The sequence below is a fragment of the Rhinolophus sinicus genome, chromosome 3 (assembly GCF_057876585.1).
Source record: "Rhinolophus sinicus isolate RSI-liver-muscle chromosome 3, RSI-T2T, whole genome shotgun sequence".
In the NCBI taxonomy this organism is placed as follows: Eukaryota; Metazoa; Chordata; class Mammalia; order Chiroptera; family Rhinolophidae; genus Rhinolophus; species Rhinolophus sinicus.
This window is the reverse complement of record NC_142503.1, coordinates 84,397,410-84,417,693: the sequence shown is the minus strand read 5'-3', so window position 1 is coordinate 84,417,693 and position 20,284 is coordinate 84,397,410. Positions and strand designations below refer to the sequence as shown.

General features: G+C 39.1%; 1 protein-coding gene across 3 annotated transcripts in view; it reads right to left on the bottom strand.

The window, feature by feature from the left end:
- Positions 1-309: 309 nt before the first annotated feature.
- SNX24 (sorting nexin 24) overlaps positions 310-20,284 on the bottom strand; it is a 139,661-nt gene continuing 119,686 nt past the window's right edge. Inside the window, exons 4-8 of one of the 3 annotated variants that reach the window (XM_019728011.3) lie at positions 8,847-8,941; positions 7,432-7,464; positions 6,842-6,906; positions 3,876-3,912; positions 1,718-1,855 (exon numbers count right to left, since the gene is read on the bottom strand). In XM_019728011.3, coding sequence (XP_019583570.1) covers position 1,855; positions 3,876-3,912; positions 6,842-6,906; positions 7,432-7,464; positions 8,847-8,941 — 231 coding nt within the window. In that variant the 3' untranslated portion in view covers positions 1,718-1,854. Of the gene's footprint in view, positions 1,856-3,875; positions 3,913-6,841; positions 6,907-7,431; positions 7,465-8,846; positions 8,942-20,284 lie in introns of all 3 variants that reach the window. The other 2 variants (XM_019728010.3, XM_088796687.1) reach the window with 2 other exon arrangements.

Sequence of the window (20,284 nt, the reverse complement as noted above, 5' to 3'; positions counted from 1 at the left end):
CATTTACATAAAAATATGAATGTCATCACTAAGATAAGAAAACAATTCTCAAAAAAACATTTTTTGAGTAGTGTGCCACCAAAGATTCTTGGTCTTTATTTTTTTTTTAAAATTCTTACTATGTTGGTGAATCCTAACTATTTAATGAGTATATTGGCTTCATAGAGGAGGTAATTAACACTCACCTGGTCAGATTAGAAATAAATGTCTATGTGAATCCGTGAGAAGTTGTGTGTGTGTGTGTGTGTGTGTGTAAAGAGACAAGACACAATTTGTGTTTCCAATAAAATCTTAGGAGCTGAAGACAAATTCAAATATTTCTTGTTCTCTGTTTTTATTTAACTCAAAATAGCTAATAACAAAAAACATTAAAAAAATATCTTCAACACTTGACTACTCAGTTATTTTTGGTTGATGACACTTGATTTAGTTCTTGTTTCCACCATGTAGTAACACATCTATCATAAATATATCTCTGAAAGTTTGTAGCTGGCTTTAAACTTGTATAATTATATCCTAATCAAATAACATGATTCAGTAATTAGTTTTGAATCTAATTCTCCCACAGAAGCTTATTAAAACTAATAACCATAAATAGGCTACCTATTAATTAGTTTTCAATGAAATGCCCAAATACAGCACATACATAGACGTTTTATATATATATATATATATATATATATATATATATATATATATATATGCATGCTTGTATCCTCTACTACTCAAAATATGAATGTAAAATGTACAGTGGAGTCATACCATAAACACATTTAACTTACATTAATTCAACATGAGGTCCGTGAAAAGGAAACAATAAGGAAAAATAACAGTGGCAATACCACCTATTCAATGAATGGATGCCCGTGAGTAAACCAAGTTGAGTGTTGACAATGTCAGTGCACGTTCTGTCTCTGAGAGGGCAGCATCTTCAGGGGTAAGTGTGATTCTAGTGTTTGAAGTATGTGTTTTTTTAATACAAAATAGCCCCTAAACAAATCCCAACAGCTTCAACTGGTCTTCAACCAAAGAAAGTTATTTCTTCCAACACTGGAGGAAAAACTGGCTGTGGTAGATGGACAGATTTCCGACACAGAGCCTTTCTAAAGGGCTTTGAAGGACAATCTTCACACCCCATTTTATCTTACGTACCGACATTAGACGCTAACCCCTGGGTACGATGCCACTCCACTATAATGTAAATTTAAATGCCATGATTTAAAAAGTGCCCAAATGTTGCCAGCATAATTTAATTTCCAGTTTAGTTCCTTCCTCACATTTAGCAGTGTGTGTTTCTGGAACACACTCCTGGTGCCAGCACTTCAGAATATATGTATCACTGGCTGAGAAAAAATCTCATAATGAAAAGATTAGTGTGTCACGAACTCTGAACAAAAAAAGCTACCAAAGTTGATCAGTCTCGGTATGATTCAGGATAAGATTTTCAATTAGCCAGTGGTGCGAGTGAAGGCGAGAGTCCCTTGTTTTGTCACACTCGGTGCTCCCAGGGATCCTTCTGTAGTCTCCTTTTCATGGGTTTCTAAATTGGCAGCTACGTTCTACTTCTTAAACACTTGGCCTTAACCTCAGCACCGCCCTGGTTCAGTTTCTATTTTTAAAAGCACCATTCTAATGGAAATGTCCCTGCCCTGAATTAAGCTGGGACTGTGAATTTTACCACTAGCTAGAGCTGTTATGTCATAGAGTTTAGGTTAATTTGGTAGCTATCGATTTCCTTGACTGCAACTTTGAAACTTGCTTCAGCTTCTTCTGGCCACGGAGGATTTCTACCTGGGCTGTAGATGAGGGTAAAATATCCCACGGAGAACTCCTTCAATAACCACATTTGGAAAATCTGAAAAACAAAAGGAAAAGTGTGTTTCTTCTGTGCATCAGTGAAATAGCATCGCATTTTGCAGATTGTAACAAGGGCGACTTAGGAACCTGCATCGCCATGCAGTTTGCCCTGGTTTCGAAGGAGCTATCCGTCATGCTGCGCCAGCTGGAAGCCACTTGAGTGTACCACGGGGTGCTGCAGGAATGCATGGCCAGATTTGTAGCTTATTGATTTAAGGGATGTTCTAATAGTTAATGCTGCTAGGTCCCAGCTCTTTATCTGAATGTTTTCTCACAAGGAAGATGGATTACACCGGCAATTCAATTTCTAACAAAATCTCAAGATACTTGAAGGAATTCCAAGATTTCTACTGGGAATACTTCGCTGCAGTTTTTCCATTGTGGTTTACAGCACAGCGTTTCGTCCAAGTGGTCTTGAGTGTGCTTGTTCTATTACAGCAGCTTCTGGACAGCCTCTAAGACGGGGGCCTGTCTTCCTAACTTAAAAGAGCAAATTTCCGACAAAAGCCATCCTGTCACATTTGAAAAATCAGCTTCATGTTTACAGGAGATACAAAGAAAACCCAGAGCTGTAGGGTATGTTGTACCACATTCCAGTTATCAGGGCAGGTAAAATATGAGTGTGTAACTGGAACAGGGGAACCAATCTTCACATGGCTCAGGAGTTTACTTTCTAAACTTGAATCTGCAAATAATTATGTCCAAGATTTATGCGAAAGCCAACCACTTGAAATAAATATAGTTATTATAAGGAAATTAAGTGGTTTGGTACTTTAGGAAAAAAAAAAGTCCATTTATTAATCCAACCTGTCTAGAGTACCTACCACGTAAAACCACTTACAAGGGGAGTGGATCTCATCAGGGAGGCAGGAAGGCTCTTGGAGATGAGGACTAGGAAGAGAGACCTAACTAGGTGGAAAGTCTGCGAAGGTGGCAGCCTGGAGGGTTCAAAGACCTAAATAGGAGGCAAGACACCTGTGAGGTGCCTGAGGGCAGGGGGCCAATTCCAGCCTGGTAAGAACAGACAGGATTTCTAGCTTTATCTGAAAAGCAATGAGAAGCTATGGAAGGATTTTAAGCAGAATAAGACCGAACTGAATTGTGTTTTGAAAGGATGGCTTTGGCAGCCATTCAGAGAGTAGCCTGGAGCAAGTTCAAAGTGGTGATGGATTCGATGTAACTGGTGAAGGATTTCATAATAGTACCTACCTAATAGGTTGTTGTAAAAAGTGATGAATGAAACGAAGTGCTTGGACCTGAGCTTGGCACGTGGTACCAGCTACTATTACGTAGCAAGTACCAGCTAATTACTGGGAACATAAGTAAATTACATACTAGTCAGGAAGACAAGCAAATGAATAAACAAAATGTTTTAAAAATATCTCCAATCCATGAGTATTCAGTTACTTTGGTTGATGACACTTGATTTCTTAGTTTTGCTTTTATCCAACATGAATGCATAAAACATATCTTTAGAAGTTTACAGTAGGACTGATACCTTTATATGTATTTAGATCCCAATCAAAAGTAACAATTTAGTTAATTCTAAATGTATTGAATTACTAATTTTAACTGTATTGAATTTGTTCTAAATGTATTGAAACCAATAGCCATAAATGAACCTGATTAATTTTCAATAAAATGCCCAAATAGGACATATTACATACATTAGCATATATGCATTTATCCTTTGCCACCCAAAATATAAGTCTATTGGAAGGTTAGTGAAATTACATCATAAGCATATTTAGCTTAAGTGGATTCAAATAAGTTCAGCAAAAAAGGAAAATAACGTTAATTATTGGGTAATTCTGTAGTACTGTAATAGGTCAAGCAGTGGTTTAAGGGCAAAGAAAAAAATAAAGCAGGGCTTGGGATTAGAGAGAGACAGGGAAGGGCAGGTGAGGGGGGGACCCTTGTACAGAGGGGCCATTTGAATGATGTGGCGTAGCAGCCAGCTGTGAGGGTGTCTGAGCAAAGGGCATTCCTGGCAGAGGGAACAGTACATACATACATACCAGGCCCTGTATTCAAGTGCTGAGCATATGGCAGATACTAGAGATTTAGAGGGTGAACAAAACAGAAAGACAAAAGGGAACAAAGTTTGTGATCATTGATATAAAGGAAACAAATATAGTACTCTGACAAAAGTGAATGGAGAACAGGTATTTTATAACAAGGTCCACCAATTAGTAACCAATGAGGAGATAATCAGAGGTCTTCTTTTTCCCCCCCATCTATTTCACTCCTCTAAACTGTGGATTTTGGCTTCATCATACATATGATTTAATACAATGTCCATTATTGCTTGAGTTCCTCAGAAAATGGCCCTTGCCTTGGTTTCCCACTGATGCGGAGGAATGTGATTTCAGATAGGTTTTGTGGTTATTTTGGTTGGTTTTCATTTATTTGTAAACATTTATTATGAACCTTTTAAAAAAAGGGAATGGGGTGTAGGGGCTCGTGGAGGCTCCTTGAGAGGAGAGTAGGCGGAGGCTCTTGGAAGTCGCACATGAGAGATGAGAGAACCAGTGATGTATGGGGACAGAAAGAGTGTTCAAGGAGGAAGAAACAGCAAGTGCCCTGAGGGAGAAAGGAGTTCAGCACATGTGAGGCCCAGAGAGAAGTCCAGTGAGGCTAGAGCAGAGCGTGTGAGGGGTCTCAGGAGGAACGTGAGCCAGGGCGAGACCACCAACGGCCTTGGAACATAGTGAGAGTGGAGCTGCCAGAGAAGGTTGGGATGGAAATGCAATCTTGTGACTCAGCTGTCTACACAAGGTAATCAAGGCCACCAGCAAGGAGGAGATTATTCAAAAGAAAGTGTCATCAGAAAACGGGAAGGTCTATGACAGCCTTCAGGTAAGCTGCCAGAGATTGGAAGAAAAGTGGGAAAGCCAAGGGGAGACGGTGCCGGAAGAGGAGAAAGGGGTCAACAGTGGCTAAAACTGATGAGAGGGAAGTAAAATGAGGACTGAAAAATGTCCATAGAGTTTAGCCACATTGCAATCGCTGGGGACCTTGGCAGTAGTTGTTTAGAATTTCCCAGAAAAATCAAAACAAAGGACAAAAAGCATAGACTAAGAGAATAATATTCGATTATTATATTAGCATTTTATAAGAGGATGATGTTCAATTGTTAGGACTTTAAAGACAGACACTACTCTGGTTTTGTGAGGGTCAGTATATCTGTGAAGGTATTTCCATATTCATAACCATATCCTCTGCAATAGTAACCTCAACATTTGGTCAAGCGGCATAACACAAACATGTGATGCAAACACAATTTACCTCTAAATTAAATGCTAAAGATTTACAAGGATAAATCACTAGTATAATACTTTTCGGACAACAGGCATCTGGTTTATGAAATTGGGTTGGCCGAAATTCCAAGAAAATAGATCTGGTGACTGGCCCTGCCATACTTGGTTCCATTCTGTCCATTAAAACAGTGATTTTCATTTACTCTCAAACAAGAGACCCGTTTTTGCACAAGTCATTCATCCACACCAACATTCTACCCATGACACATACTTCCTAGTTTTTCTAACTCCAGACATTCTGATGTCCTTTCCCAGAAAGTTCTTCCTGTTCTGTGTTGTCAAGCCAGGTGCATAGCACACTGTGTCTAATCAGCTAGATGAACGGGATTTAAGGGTCACAAAATATCTTCCCTCCTCCATAAAACACCTTGGCTAGTTTAGTCTGCAGTGATCATTTCGCTCTCTACACTTCTTGAGTAATTTCAGGCAAATGTATGAAATATCTGAGTATAAACAATACCATGGAAAACGTACTTGTGGAACCATTTTGAAACGATAACAAAAATACTTTATAAAACATTGCCCATTTAATCTACACTCGGTTACATTATGAATATTTATTAAACATAACATTTTGTTAACATAACTGATATAACATGCATATTTGTTAACCATGGGAAGCAAATGCTAAAAGAAAGGCAATGATTCCTATGCAGCCGTATTCTTCTATAGCAAAAGCAGCTCTCTCTGGTCAGGGTGCTAGGAAGGGCCCCTCAAGAGAGCAGGGCTGCATCTGCCTTCTTTAAACTGACAGCTAAGTGGGTGATCTGAGTACACGCGTCCCTGCTACACACAACAGTCGCCTCTCTCTTGCTGGGGAATAAGGTTTTACTATCAGAAGGAAGGAATGATTTCTATCGGTAATTTATTGCTGTTTAGTTGCTATGCTATTATATTTAGTTACTCTCAGAAACAAAGGCCGAAAACTCATTATATGCAAAGAGCACAGAAGGAGCAATTAGGCAACAAGGGGTCCACCCACCAGCCAGGTAAGCCTGGGCAAGGCAGGGGCTTCCTTGAGCCCTTATTCTATTAGCCAATGATGACACCTGCCCTGCCTATTTCATATGGTTGTTAAGGAAATTCAATGAGATAATGTCTGAGATGTACTCATGAATAGCTGCATAACAAGGCTTTGAGAGGGGCTCTGAGTAATTTAAATTTCTTGGCACAAAGAAAGGACTCAGGCTAAAATACTGATTATATTTATACTTAAATTGTTCATTATACTTAAATATACAACTTTAAAAATATACATCCAGCCATCAAAGATGCTGTAATCTCAGTGGAAACAGAGGTACACAAGCAATGTATATACACAGCTTTCAGGAAGAGCATTTTTGAAAAGGGCGGGAGCCTTGGATTCAAATCTTAGCATCTGGATAAAAAAAAGCAGAGGCCAAAATTACAGGCATCAATACCTTTCTCCCTTATCATTCTAATTCAAAAGAGCCTGGTAAGAGAGAAAGAAAAATTATATTTCCTCCTGAAAGGCCTGCCCCAATTAAAATTCTGAATGTCTCTTACACCAAGAGCACTGGTTTATTGGCAGATTATTAAGCCCCGGACCAATGTCACTCTGTTAGACCTGTATTAAAAACGTGGTTTATGTGGTGCAGGGTCAGATCAGTAAAGAGCTGTTAGCAGATGACAGGTTTGATTACCGCTGGCTGCAGGCAAGACGTATGGATCCCTGAGGAACAGCAGCACTGGCTGGTGGGAGAGTTTGCTGGAAAGGTCAAGAACAGGCATGTCAGCATCAGGGGACGACGGTAAACAGAAAACACTACAAACTAGCTTTGAGGGGATCAAACTGCTGTGCAGGGACGTCTCAAGGTTTATGTATCTCACCGTGTGGGTGAGTCACAGCAAGCAAAGTTAGAGGGAACAAACCAGCCCTGAGCTCATCTTCCCAACCTCTCTTTGTGGAATTTGAAGCAGATATACCATCTACACAATAAATCATGGCTGAAAAGTGTGTTTCTTTAATCTTTGAGTACGATTATTGATAAAACAGTATTCTTATTACTTGTATGAAACAATGTAAGGCCCTTCTTCTTTCACTCCTAGATGTTAACTGGTTACTTCTGTAACTTCCTATCCAGTCTTTATAATCTTAAAATCAATTTCCAAACAAAGGTTTTCAAGAAAATCATGACTTGAAACATTTATACAACCGTAATTAAACATTGAACAAAACCACAGCCTGATTTTTGATTTATGTAACTCCTGATGGACTACTATGAGTTCTTACCTTGACTCTTCAGATTCTGTCTCATCAAAAGATCTAGACATTTAAAAAAAAGAAAAAGAAAAAGACAATGTACGTTGGGTCAATGTTTATGCCAACAAGAAAAAGAGCCAGTATTTTTAGAGCTGGTAATTGGGAGACATTCTGAAAAGAGAGTTAGGTATTTTCATAGAGTCACAGCATGGTGGTGATTCCTCTAAGGAATCCTAAGAGAGAAATATTCTTGAATTTCAATTTTCCTGAAGATCACTTAAAATCTTAAGGCTTTTTCGTTCTTTTACTTTGGGGCTTACACAATGGAGAAAAGATATCACTCACTGTCATCCCCAACATCTCTTCTTAAACATACACAACCACATACGAATCCCAATCGCTCAGTCAACGCACGCAAGTTGGACAGGACACACTGGTAACACATATATTTGGTGAGCAGGGTGTATAATTCTTATTCTGGGGTGAGTGGAAAGTGAGGGAGTAAACACTGCTGGTGAGGGAGCTGTGACAGGTATTTGCAGCCTCTCACTCAGCAGACAGGTGGGTTCAGCATGACTCGGGGTGTAGTTAGCTTGACCGACTTGTAGTTAGTGTGGGTCTTTCGGGCGGGTCTGGAGGCAGCTAGGAAATGGATAAAACCATCACCCCTACTGAGATTTGCAGAAAGTCTGAGATGATGTATTTCTTTGTAAATGGATTTGATATGTCAAGGACACTGGTGACTGTCCTTAGAGGCCACATCAACTCAAGTCAGGTGCCCAGAGCTGTGTCAGTGGCTTGTTTTGAGTTAATTCTTCAGAAGAACGTTTCCTAATTGCTGATGAGATCAAAAGCCTGGTTCCTTAGTAGATAGAGATTAGGGTGTGCAGCCCTGCATTTAGCAGTTCCTGAGGGGGAGGCAGCAGGATAGTGGGGAAAGAGCTGTGCTAGAAGGCTTAGGTCTGCCAGCTACAAGGTGAGCAATCTTGGCAAAAGCACTTAATTCTGTGTTGGTTTGCTCAACTCCAAAACGAAGGGAGTTGGGCAAAATCATCTCTAAGGTCATTTATAATTTTGAAATTATATAAATATATGTGCCAAGAAGATACAGATTTTGCTCAAGTATACACAAAAACAGGCTATCTAGATTCAGAATTCCCACAATGTAACATTACTCCATGTAATAGCATAATTTAAAAAGTCAATTCCTGAAGTCCTAACCAGAGTTTCCAGAGCATTTAGTTATTTGGGCGCAATGTGGGGATGAGGCCTTAGGAGGAATTCCCTTGACTACAAGCAGGGGGCGAGCGAGTGCTGTCCCAAGCCAAAAGAAGGGGTGTGGCCAGGCTGCCCCTTCTGGCACCACTGTGGGGTATTTGTAAGGCCAGTAAGTGACTGATGAATACCATAAAATACATGTCCAATATGTAAACAACAATTCTTACCCACAACTCTCCGCCTTTGGTAGAGACGGCAAGTGTCGCACGTTCAGGAAATCAAGGAAAAGTTTAGGAAGTTCTTCATTTTCCAAAATGACAGCCTGTGGAAGCAGAAAACAAAATTAGAAAGTAAAGAAAGTCTGCTAGGCAATCAATCAAATGAACTATTTCAAAAAGTCATAACCATCCATCAAAGTTCTTACCAGCATCATTCCTCACCAACAACGTGAGGAGTGGTCCCCATTTCACCCCCCAAGAATTCAGACACATGCTATTCAGTGTCAGCAAATACTCCATTTTATCTATTCTTTCACCCAATCAGTGTTTACTATTCAGATGCTGACGAGGAGCAAGACAGTGGGGAACCAAGTAGACATAGTTTCCTGTCTTCATGGAGATTCTAATCCAGAGTGAGTATTTAAAAACCTGGGAATCTCAGTAAAACTGCTACGGTATGTACACTGAACTTTCTTTACTGAGAGATCAAGTGGTCTGGTGTGTGTGTGTATCTACAAGAAACCACTACTGTTTAGGAAACACCACACATGTACCCATGGCCTTTTTAACTGGAAGATTTAGTCAAGATCCCTCTGCTATCACCTGTTTTGGCATTAGAATCAACTGACATTTATTGCTATTTGGACAGCTCCACTTAAAGGGTCAGCAACAACTTTACCACAAAGTGTAAATCAGTGTAAATGCTGAAAAAAATCTATAGAGGTGTTCCACTTAGGGAGCTCTGTGAAAGAGCTAGCATAATGGCATAACCATGTCAGTTCTCGTATATCCAAATTACTCAATTTCAAGAAGAAATCTAATGGAGAACTATAGAGTGCATTTTCATAACTATCTAATTTTAAGTCTGTCAGAGGGAGGGAACTGCTTGTACATTTGCCTCTCTCTTTTTATAAAGACCATGGAAAAATCATCAAATAATGAAATTAATCTCTGAAATTAATATAACTATTTTCAAGGGTCATTTTCATAATTTACCATGGCTGTCCCCTCCGTCCCCCCAAGAAGCATGTGCTGCTTAAAGAACAATGAGAATAATGGTGACACATCATTTACACAGCTGATCAGAAACAGCTCTGCAAGGTGATGCATAAGGTACATGACAAATGACAAAACTATGGTCAAATTATGTGTCTTTTATATACACAATTCTATAGAATGTATTGTTTTCAGTCATGATTTACATACTGAGATGCCCCATTTCTCACAGCGCTTTGGAATACTGTTCCCCGGTTCAGGGCATGTAAATGGAATGAGCAACTACACAGGTCGTCAGTCCTAGCAGGCTGACCTCTGTACTGCACTACTGCTCAACCTTCCTGCTGCTCAGGGCCTGGAGAGGGACCTGCTGGAGAGCCAGCCTGCTGGGCTGTTACTATTCCTTACACAGCCCACTGTACCCACTGATGCTTAAGGAATGAAAAAGGGAAGAAAAGTATTTGGGGTTATACCTTATTCATTAAACAAATATTTATTGAGCATCTATCATATTAGGCACTGGGATATGGCAGTGAATATTATGAGTCCAGTAGAGTGTGGACTGTGGAGAAAACAAGCAATAAGCAAATAAACAAACATATAATTTAAACTTGCCTTAGAATATAGTGATATGGAATTTAAAAACTCTACTGCTCTCTAAATGTTTTCCCATCTACTCATCTATCCATCCGTCCATCCATCCGTCCATCCGTCCGTCCGTCCGTCCATCCATCCATCCGTCCATCCACTCACCCACCCATCTTTTCATCTATCTAAAATGTTTATTCTTTTCTTGATTATGAAAGTAGAAAGACTCATAAAATAGAGGGAAAATCTCCTCTATCCAGAGGCATACTTTTATTATGATTTCAGTAAATTTCCTTCAAATCATTTTACTTTCATCTAAATTTTTATCTACCTGAGGAAAGTTTTGGGATGCCCAGGAGGTCATTACTTCAGTGCCCAGAACTCAAAAGTTCTAGAAATCATCATACCTATGAAACTCCAAGGAATTTTTGCCCTATTGCAATGATTATCTACTTGTTTCAAGATATCAGGTTAAGAGGCTAATTTAATCCTTATTTGAATAATAAAGCTTAATATTGTAACAAATACAGAGCTGTTCACCCAAGCAATAATGTTAATTATGTGTACAAGTGGTAGCTTTCAGATTAAAAAAAATGGAGGGGGGGGGTCATAACATTCTTATCTCCACCCCCACCTTTTAAAATAAATTAAATCAATAACACGTGTGGGACACTTTTAATGACCTGAACTACTTAATTTCCAGGATCTTTAGACATGTCATCCATCACAGCAGTATGGAGGAAGACATCTCTTGAGTGTTTAGGGGGGTTACTTTGGTTTTATTAATGCAAGATTTAGGGAATTTTAACAAGGTGAATTGTTTATTTGCCGTGACAGATTGGCTTACAATGCACTGGCTACATCTACAGCATGGTCATTAATGACAAAAGACAGGCAAAAAGCTGTTTACACCGCAACACCATGATAGGAATCAATCCCGCTCAGCCTCCCCACATGGAATATTCCAAACAGATGATCACACTGTTTTAGGTAAGATACGCTGGCAAAAAAAAAAGATATAGAAAGCTCCAGAAATTTGTGAGCATTTTTGTTAAATCTTCACTGACTATCCTCAAATAGTATTTTTCCATAAGCAAGGATCGATATGGATTTCAAGATTTACAGTCATAAAAAAAGCAGCACTGGGGGGTTAGTTAAGCATTCAGTTATGTGGTAGGAGTATTTCTTAAATTCTGCTAAGAAGGCTTGTAAGAAAATAATTAATACTTAAGCCCAAACACAGATACAGTATACTGTAGTAGAATTTACCTAATTTAATATAATATGCACAAGTTAAATGACTGTCATGAAATAGGATAGAGATGCGAAAGAGAAATTAAATTAGTTCAACCTCTCATTCCATGAGAGACCCAGCAGTGAAGTCGGGCCTCATGACTGTTCTATTTACATCTTCAGTTTCTTAAAAAGCTTTTGCTCAAGAACCACTCCTTCTAGAACCTGCACCCTGGGCCATCCCTCATGCTCGGGAACGCAGTGTGGTCTAAATCACCCAACTTTATTCAGTAGATAAGCTCTTAATTTAAAAAAAATATGTAAATACATTTTTGAATATCAAATCCTATTTCCCCATTGTTTTCACTTGCTTCTCAGCATTTTTTATTAATCTTCAATGGCTAGTCATTTTCATTCTTTAGAGAGGCAGCGTGGTGTAGAAGGATGTCTGTGGCTTTAGAGCAACATGTCCTCGGCTCGGACACCTCCTCTGTCTACCTGAAATGATTGCTGTGAGGATTAGATGATGTCTCCAAGAGTCTGGCACACAATTAACATTCAATAAATGTTAATTCTGTTTCCTTTGAATCTTTCTGTTGTATCAATTCCCAATAACCTATTTTATCGGTTTTCGAAGTTTGGATTATTGTCCATTTAGCAAACTGAGCTTCTTAGCTCTCAATGATTCATGGGTCCCTTTGAAACCTGGATGAAAACTGAGAATCTTGCTCACTGAAAAATACACATACATATACAATTGTGCTGACAGTGGCGGGGGGGTCCCTGGCCCCTGACTGCACTAAGAAGGACACAGGCTTTTAGCTCCGATGTGGCAGCACTACTGCAGGGCACACTTTTCACCTGGTCTGCTGCGCCTGTGCTGTATGCCAGTTCCCCAAAGGACACGTTGGTCTTCTTGTTTCCATTTTCTACCTTTGTCAATCAGAACCCCGCTGGAGGGTGTGTGGCCTTGCTATTAGAATTCATTAGTGTTCTCAGCGCTGAGCTGTGGTTAAAAAAATCTGTCTGGCCAACAGTTTAGTGGTTACCAGAGCGTAAGGGTTGGGGGGTAGTAGAAGAGGGAAAAGGGGATCGAATATATGGTGATGGAAGGAGAACTGACTCTGGGTGATGAACACACAATGGGATTTATAGATGATGTAATACAGAATTGTACACCTGAAACCTATGTAACTTTACTAACAATTGTCACCCCAATAAATTTAATAAAATTTTATATATATATAAAATCTGTCTGGCAATGAGGCTAGCCTGGTGAAGGATTCTTCTCACACACCAAAATCTACTGCTGCACTGAATTTAGAATGCTGTTTATATTCATGGCTTCTGTGTTTTCTCTATGTAACTCTAGAATTCAATCATCTGGGGTGTTGAGGGGTCCCCAAATTAGCAAAACAGAGAGACAAATATAATTTCAACTATTTTACTGTGGGGTCAGAGTGCAGCTGATGAGGCACTAGTTCGCTACACCTGTTACGAAGGGGGCATTTTGAACTGCTAGGCAGCGATGGGTCCCAGGCCCAGGGCTACCTAAATGATTAACTAATAACGCTGATGGTAGACTGCTGACACTGGATGCAAGCTGGGAGGCATGGCTGGGCCACTGATTCAAACATGAGAGTAAAACATGAGAATTCAAAACATGATGAGTTGAAGACAAAGTTGGAAATATATCCCATTAAATTAAAATGTACAGGTATAAGTACTAAGTCAAAAACGATACACAGCAGGATTCATTACCCAGAAATAAGGTGGAGAGTAGCTGTTTCGTACAAGAGTTGTTGGTTTCAAGTGGTGGGTCAGCAAGAAGCGCTGCTTCCACAAGACAGAAAACGAGCTGAATAATCCTGTCACTCCACTTAATGCAATAGTATCATCTTCCATAAGAAGAGGTCACCAAGTAGTGTGGAGCAGGCAGTGAAGGAGGGCCAAGGAGATAATGTGATCTTTAAGTTAACTAACTGTCCTGTTAAGGAGGGTGGTGATATTTCAAAGCTCTGGAACAAGAAAGTGCTGTCCAAACCAGCAGAGAAGGAGTCTGTCTCTAACTGAAGCCTGTGCAATAAAACTAGCAAAAGAGGCACATGGATGGGAAGAGCAGGCATCGGAAGAGCCTCGAAATATCCTGGGCTCTGAATGTTTTTAGTTGCTCTTTTAGACACATGCAGACTGCAGATGCTATAGAATTAACAGAAAAATGTACTAAAGAAATTTCTGTCCAATTTATCACTTAGGCAGTATGCAGACTAAAAATCAGATTATTATTAAGATGCTCACAGGAAACAGGGTTAAATCAAAGGGCTGTGTACCAAGTGTATGATATGCTCTGTGACAGACTTTGCTACTATTATATCCAACTCGGATAAATATCAAAACTGGGCAATCAAGTATATCTTGTAAGGAGCAAACAAATTATTATTCTTTACACAATGTTACTCACTTTCAGAAGAATAAATTGCTTTACTTAAAATAGACCAGATATTTGGTTAGAAATATCACTCTAGAGAAAGAATGGGGGGAAAAAAATCTCTTGCTCTACAAAAACATTTACAAAAACGTTGCCAGAATGGGGAAGAAAAACAACAGTATTGCCATCAGTATCCCTTGCAAGCTCAATGTTTACTCCAGGAGAAATGTCTCTTTTATTGAAAAGGTGCAATTATCATCATGTAACACAAATCACAAAATCCCGATTTTTCTACCTTATCAGCTTTATAAAATCATGTTCCCAAAGGAAACCATTGATTAGTTGCACATGTTCTTTCTGTGACATCCCAAATACTTAATTGTCAGTTATCTTTTCTTCTTCGGTAAGTAAAATGTAGTCACAAAATTACAGAGGGACTTGTTCTGCCTTAACCTTCGCTAGATGCCATCATGCAGTGGAAAACACTGGTAAAATATCACAGGATAACGCCGTTCGACAAGGGAGACATATAAACACTGTAATGATTTCCCACGAGTTTCCATTTTAGAAAATTGTCACTAAGGCGAGCATAAACGGTGACACATCTCCACTGAGGACACGAGGAAATCGAACGCTGGCATTCTAGTTAGGACCAAACCTACCCAGCAGCCAATTATAACAGAAACGGAACATCTAGTTGAAAACTTGGACAAGACCACTTTGCTAACCTTCTAAGATTGCTGCACAAAGCGGCATTGTTTTCACCGATTTGATCCTTTTATTCTCTTTTCAAAACATTATAAAAAAAATCACCCACATTTATTCCCATTGTCTATCAAGGTTTGTTACAAACTGCAAGGAACCCCTCTATCACAAAAGCCAGGACACTGAACTAAGTTGGGAGGTTTCTAAGAGTCCTTAAAGCCCTTTCCTTAGTCCATCTAGTTTGGTTTGAAACGTCCGATGGTTGGGGTGACAAAGTTCACGACAGTTTTTCCCTCTCTTCACCAGGAAAGATGCTTCATAACACACCTACCTACCTCAGAGGCGCAGCTAAAAACAAGGAGGGAGAAAAATCAATACCTGCTCACTGCAGTAAGTGGGCTGCAGTGTCAGTGTCCTCTGGGACTGAAACCTACCCGCCCATGGAGGCCTTGCCATCCTCAGTCTCCCACTTACTCGTTCCGTTCCGCAGCATTTGCTACAATTTCACAAAATGAGCCACAGGAACGCTTTTAAAAAACCAGCCAGTAAACAGACCTAAGAAGGCTCAGGACTTCCTAAAACATAAAAATCAGATGTGCTTCTGAAGAACCTCTGTACCATGCATCCTTCTTTTTGTATGTGACACCATTCCCAAGACATATCTACTCAGTGCCTAGAAAAAAGTCGCGCTGTTCCTAGAATTCAAACAGACATCTGCTGTGGTTTCACAGGCCCTCAGAGAGTATCTTGCAAGAAATCTGAGGACCTGCACTAAAGGCTGAAAGCTAATGAGGGGCTATTTAAGACGGTAAAAAATCTGAGGAAAAAAAAAAAAATAATGCAATTTGGCTTCAGAACGATTCGAAAAAATACCATTTCTGATAGTACAGCTAAAAAGACAAAACTAACAGTGGAACAATAGAAACTGGAAAACCAACCACCTTGTGAGCTATTTTAATATCAAAATTTATGTTCTGGAATATTTATTCACATACAAATATTTATTTTAACACTTGCTAAGCACTACCACTGGCACAACAGTTAGCCAAACAAACATGGTCCTGCCCTCCCAGGACTTACAAGTCTAGTGGGGAAGATGGATGGTATTCAAAGCATCACAGTAATGAATGTGAAATTCCAAACTGAAACAAGCACCTTTAAGCGAAGTAGCTGGCTGTTTCAAGCATTCGTAACAAATCACTCTTAATAACTTGTGGGGTCAAGGAAAGAAAGCTTCCCTGGGAAGGTGATCCTAGAGCCGAATGAGTGAATAGGGTTAAGGGAGTGGGGTATTTCAGGCACAAAGCAGAGCATGCTCAAAGGCCTGTGGAAGGTGGAAGCAAGGTATCAGAAAAACAGAAAGGCAGCCAGTGTGGCTGTGCCTGAGAAAACAATAAAGCTGAGCACTAGAGGAGGAAGGAGAACTGAGATGGATGGTTGGGTGGGGCTTCTGGGTCATGTGAAGGCTTTTGCTCTTTCTCTTCAGTGGCTCTGGGAGCCATTGAGCGGTGTTACCTGAGTGGGTGGTAAATGGGTTACCTAGGTACACATGACATGATCTGATTTATATTTTGACTACAACTGGAACAGCAGTAGCGTTCCTCACATCTAGTTATCACACATTAAATCTTTTTTGGCTGTCTCTAAACTGCTTCTTAATCAAGCCACTGAGTCAATGTTAACAACTATAATTTCATTTCCTATTTGGTTTCTTTTTACGTTATCTGCCTGGTCTGTTTTTCTTAGATTCTTGATCTCTTCTTATGCCTTCAATTGTTTTAGACATTTTCATTTTCGGTTTCCATTAAATTATCCTCGTACTTGAAGTTCTTGGGATTTAATCCTGCTGTTTTGTGTCTGCTGACACAATCCTACCATTATAGCTGTTTATTTTCTTCTGTGTTTTACAGTTTTGGTTCATGAGCTCATTGTCAGTCATGGCTTTATCTGTGGGATAGGCCAGGCCGGGTTCAAGATATGTCCTCCCTGAGTGGTGTTGCTTCTATCCCTAGGAAGCAGATTTCAACGATTTCGTTAACTTTTTAGATGGGGCGTTATGAGACCATGCAGACACTGAAAATATAAATCCTAAACTCTCACAAAACATGGTTGAGAAGCATTAGAAAAACTTTTGTCCACGATCAGAGTACTTTTCATAGGTCAGTGGCCTCCAACAAAGTGGGTTACAGGCATGTGGGGAGTTAAGCAAGAAGATCACTGATTGTGATTCAGGAAAACAAATATTAGAATTTCTATTTATTTTAGATTAAAATATAAAGAAATATAACTCCTAATTTTTAATGTATGGATTATAGTAGCACATATGTATAACTTATTAAATACACATATATTGGAGTGTTATGCACTTTTTTTTAATAAGGATATATAGTCAGTCCTAGGCCATTAGATTACGCCTCTGACCATAGTGCAATCGTTTGTAATAGCCAGTAAGGCCCAATCTATTCAAACAGCTCTACTGAAATAGTCTACCTTAGCCTCGTTTATCCTTTCACTGAGGGTGTAGCTCTATTATTGGAAATGCGCTTCCTACCTCTTTTCAACTGGCCACCTCCTCCTTATCCTTCAAGTCTCAGCTCAAGGGTTATCTCCCTTAGGAAACTTTCCCTAAACCCTCAGCTTGGGCTAAGTTATTTCTTTTTTGGTGAAATTGCAGAATTTCAAGTGATGTGATGACTAATATTGGATCAAGTCATATTAACTCTCACCAATCTTAACCTACCAAATATAGCAAATTTCATGTGATCTATAACAACAATATCTATTTAATGTTTACTATGCACCAGGTTCTTTACCTTATGTAATTTTCACGATACTGTGACACACTATCAGTATCCAAATTCTATATATGAGAAAGGCGAAATTACCTGTGCAAGGTTTCTCAGAGGGTAAGGGGACAGTCAAGATCTTGCTAGTTCCAAAACGATGAATCAACTGATGTATCAATTCACTGAGTCATTCATTCATTCATTCATTCATTCATTCATTCATTCATTCATTCCATTAAGAACTATTGACATTTATTGCATGCACAACAGCACTATGCTATATAGTTTGGTTCTTTTCTTACTGAATTTTATTGGAATCCTTTACTTTCCTTATATACATTTTCCCACTGTATTTATAAATTTAGCCCATAGACAAATTTAAGGGAGCCATTGAAATTGAATCCCTTAAAATACATTCCTGATTTTCCTTCGATTTTAAATTTATCTTAATCTCTCAACTAATTCTTACAAGTATATAAAGACTGCCAGAAAAAGAAAGGCAACAAATTCCATTAATCTCTGTCCTATATTAAAACAAACAAATGAACAAAAAAAAAGAACAAACAAACAAACAAACAAAAAACAGAAAACAAAGCAAGAGTAAAATCCAAGAGTCTGGCTTCATAACATTTCAAAACCTACCCAACAATCTCTGACCAACTAAACTTGTTTTTGACTGGGTAAAATACTTGAAAGCCACATTATATACACTTCTGATTCTCTTAAATTACCTAAGTGTATGTTGAACAACAATGTGACTCAACTACATATTATAGATAGCATCAGAATTTTTCTTGATGATCCAATAGAAAAAATTCTAAAAGCAATTATAAACTAGCTGCTTATCTATAAGTCAAAACTAAGATCAGGGGATTAACACATTTGAATAAGACTGTATTACAAAGCAAACAAAAACTGATTTCGTAATACAAATAATGGAGTAAAACACTAAATTAAATACAAACCATAAAATATGCTTATGGAAGTGCTGTCTTATTACTTTTTAAGAGAAGAAATACTAATCAGAACTAGGCTTGTAAGATATTGCCTGGAGATAGTCGCCGGAGACTGGTTTTTAATGAAAGATTTATAATTAGCCTCGCCTATGCATGGTGATGAATTGATGTTCTAAAGTGCTTGAAAACAATTTGCTCTCTCAAGTCCCTTAAACATTCCCCCAACTACCTAGCTTATTTCTCTGATTTGTTTAGCATTCCCTTTCTTTACATACTGTGCACTTGGACACAGCTCCAGCATAACTGGGTTTCACGTGGTATATTTTAGATCGATTCGGCCTTCCTAGGTACACATGTTCTTACTGTATTATAGGGAAGACACACTGTAATGGTCAAATATCTGTTTATTTCTTTTTAATGAAGACCTACACCATTTCATATTTGTCCAGTTACAGGTACTACACTGAGTCTCCTCTTTAAATGTTACAGTTATGCTATTAATGTGTTACATGAATTAAAAAACCCTGGATGAGCAAAGCTCAAAGCACAGTACTCAGTGGGAACACTTAGAGGAAAATGGCTAGAGAGTGAGACAGAAACTTACTTGAAGATGAGGAATAAGTCCTCAGAGAAATGATACAAAGAATGAAAAGTGGCCCTTCTAGAGATGGTTCATAGATCTCAAGTTGACAACTAATCTATGTAGGAAATAATAAAGAAGTGGGGGAAGAGGTCTTGCCCTCTTGGCTGCAACAAAAAATGTAGCCAATGAAATTGTTCACGTAAAACACACAGGTGGGTTAATAATAGCCCAAAGAGACTACACCAAGGGAGATGAAACACAATGGCAAGAAAGATGAAAAAGTAGGCCTCTATGTACATGGCTGCTAATCACTGAGCAGTAAGTCCAAGTAGGAACCTGTTCTCTGAGTTCATGGAAAGAAGAATGTATCTCCTCTGGTCCTTCTCCCAAATCTAACACTGAAATAAATTCTCCCATATCTTGGAGGTAAATTATAGATGTTTATTTAGGGACGTACATTCAACAGTGAACACGCACCCTTTCATGGGGGTTTTCCAGATTATACCAGCCTTTCTTTGATAGATTCCCATGTATCCCTGGGAGGTAGGAACAGAATGATTGTACAGAAGGCTACTCCACACTTAAGCAGAAACACTTGAATTCTCTGCCACTGGAGGTTATGGTATAGGCTGCCAGTTGCCTACCCAAGATCCAGTCTTCCCTTCTTCCTTATTAATGGAACAGCAATTTTGCTGGGGGGATGTAGCAAGATACCAAGCTAAAAAAAAAAAAAAAGCAAATACCAATGACAATAACAACCCCTCCCCAAACATTTCCCATATTTTCTTGCCCAGTGACACCGATCTGGCCACTACAATGTCAGTGGAAGTCACAGGATGGGAAAGATCCAAAAAGCTCCCTAAAAGTGAATGGTCAGGCTCTGCTGGCCCTCATCTTTTTGCCCATATCTCCACCCCTTCCCTCCCTTTTCTTGCCTGGAACATTATCATGATTTCTGAACTCAGCTGCCATCTTGTGATCATGAGGGAAAGACCAAAAGAATCAAAGGGATCCAATCCCTGATAATCTTGAGCCACTGAACCAAAACTCAGAAATACCTACCACTGGTAACATTTGAGAACATAATATGTTTGCGGAAGACGAACCCCAGCTTTAGTTAAGTCCTTTTATTTGGGCTTTACCCGTGGTAGTATACAAACACCTATTGATAC